Source organism: Pundamilia nyererei, unplaced genomic scaffold (assembly GCF_000239375.1).
Source record: "Pundamilia nyererei isolate P.nyererei 1_Seehausen unplaced genomic scaffold, PunNye1.0 scaffold00199, whole genome shotgun sequence".
In the NCBI taxonomy this organism is placed as follows: Eukaryota; Metazoa; Chordata; class Actinopteri; order Cichliformes; family Cichlidae; genus Pundamilia; species Pundamilia nyererei.
In genome coordinates this window covers 355,229-357,357 of record NW_005187600.1, presented here as the reverse complement: position 1 = coordinate 357,357, position 2,129 = coordinate 355,229, and the positions used below count along the sequence as shown (strand labels likewise).

The 2,129-nt window shown below is 40.2% G+C and overlaps 1 protein-coding gene across 1 annotated transcript in view; it reads left to right on the top strand.

The window, feature by feature from the left end:
* LOC102203491 (acyl-coenzyme A thioesterase 11) overlaps positions 1-2,129 on the top strand; it is a 9,038-nt gene that overhangs the window by 4,092 nt on the left and 2,817 nt on the right. The window contains 4 exon segments of the mRNA XM_074312094.1: positions 415-534; positions 678-816; positions 963-1,018; positions 2,028-2,129. The exon segment at positions 2,028-2,129 is cut by the window's right edge and continues 8 nt beyond it. Coding sequence (XP_074168195.1) covers positions 415-534; positions 678-816; positions 963-1,018; positions 2,028-2,129 — 417 coding nt within the window.

The window sequence follows — 2,129 nt, the reverse complement described above, 5'->3', positions numbered from 1 at the left end:
TGGCACTGAGCATTACAGTGAGTTCACTGGACTCAAGTGGGATCCACAGTAACCAGATCTCAATCCAACAGAGCACCTTTGGGATGTGGTGAAAGGGTAGATTTGCATCATGGATGTGCAGATGCTATCATGTCAATATCGACCAAAATCTACAAAGTTTGAAGGCAGCTCTCAGGGCAAAAGGCAATCCAACCTGGTACAATGAAGGTGTACCTAACAAAGTGGCCAGTGAGTGTGTATTATTGTCATGTGTGTTTGGTGGAAGCTAGCGGCACTGCCACACGTATCGATATTCTCATCTAATTGCTAGAAAAAAGGAGATTGAGTTTCCAAAAGAGAAACTGTTTATTTGTAATGAGGCCAAACAAATCCAATCAAAACACTGTTTTTCTTTTTCCTTCTATTTCGATGCAGTCGCCTGTGTAACGCTCATCCAACCCTGAGGTCCATAGACATGTTCCATTTTCGTGGCCCGTCTCACATCGGCGACCGACTGGTACTGAAAGCTATTGTTAACAATGCCTTCAAGCACAGGTGAAGCGACACATTATGACAAATATTTCAGAAAAGAAAACAATTCATTAAATATTTAACCTTCTAATTTGTGATTATAACACTTGGAGCGCTGTTTGCTGGATGCATATGTTTTCTTTAACCCACATTCCTGCGCACACTAGCATGGAGGTGGGAGTTTGTGCTGAAGCCTACCAGGGTGGAGAACCTCTGCGCCACATAAATAGTGCCTTTATGACCTTTGAGGTGCTGGACAGTGACAGGAAACCATGCACGCTGCCACGGATACGACCTGAGCCTGTGGTAAGTTATCCGAGTGACTTATTTCTATATTTTTAAAGGCCCTTAGAGTCAGATGAAGGGTGAACTGAAAATAAACTTTTTTTTAACATAGTGTACACAGTATACATATTAAGAATTTCAGTCTTAGATCATCTCTTGTTTTACAGGATGGAAAAAGACGCTTTCAAGAAGCTATTGCCAGAAAGAAGATTCGCCTTGATAGGTAAATATCTTCTATCAGGAGGAGCTATTTTTGTGTCACCTTATTTTCTGTCATATTTACATTGGTAAAGTTATGGTTCCTCACATTTTGAAAAAGGCCAAAATGAGGCCGGTGTACGTGCAGATAATTTCAATGAGCCAAAATCTCAGGCTTTGGGGTACTTTAAAGACTCACATATTTTCAGTTTTTGTCAGCAAAGGAAGGCAGGTTTACTCTGAGCTCCGTTTGATGTCTCTGAGAGTAGATCTCTCCAGAATCATCATTCCAGTCCACAGCTCTGCACATTGGATCGAAACCCTCAGTTTTTGAGGGCCAACGAATCAGATGCATGTTGGCTTAGCAGGAAGTGAGCTAAAATGACTTGTTTTCAACTGAGGTGGCTGCACAAAGGCCCAGCACAGAATAACTACGAATGATTTTTGTACAATGCAAAGCTACCCTTCTACAGTAGAGTGGAACAGCTCCCTTTTAAAACAATTAGGGTTGTTTTCTGTTTATGTGTCAGAGTAACGATTGTTGTTTATTGCAGATTGTTTTGTTGACAGCGTACAGGTTAGGCTATTTAATGCTTTGCAATAAATAAATAACCAATATTTCTAAAAGAGTCACAATGAATCTGTTCCCTTAGTAAATTAGTTAAATTACATTTTGAACCTTTTAAATCGTGTTTGTATGCAAACATGTTGTTAATCATGATGCATTATAAAGCAGTGGAACTGAAATGGTCTCATCACTGGATTTACTTTTTGGTCATATGACCGAATCCATTGTTTACAAGAGTTTGCAGGCGCTAATGACTTGGCAGACCAATGCATCACGGCTGAGCAGACTTTACCGCAGACTCGAGCAGGCATAATGAGTTCATTGTTCAACTCTACAGTGCAATCTTTATTCCTCTGTTTGATAACATGATGTGTTGGGTCATTGCTTGAGTAAAAGTGCTTGTGTTTTTGGTCTTTCTGTAGTGCCCTGAGCTACAGAACATCATTGCTGTACTTCATGTTTACAGGAAATATATCATCTCCTGCAAGCAGACTGAAGTGCCCTTGTCTGTTCCCTGGGATCCAAGTAACCAGGTGTTTGTTTGGTTTTTTAAATTTTTATCTAATTT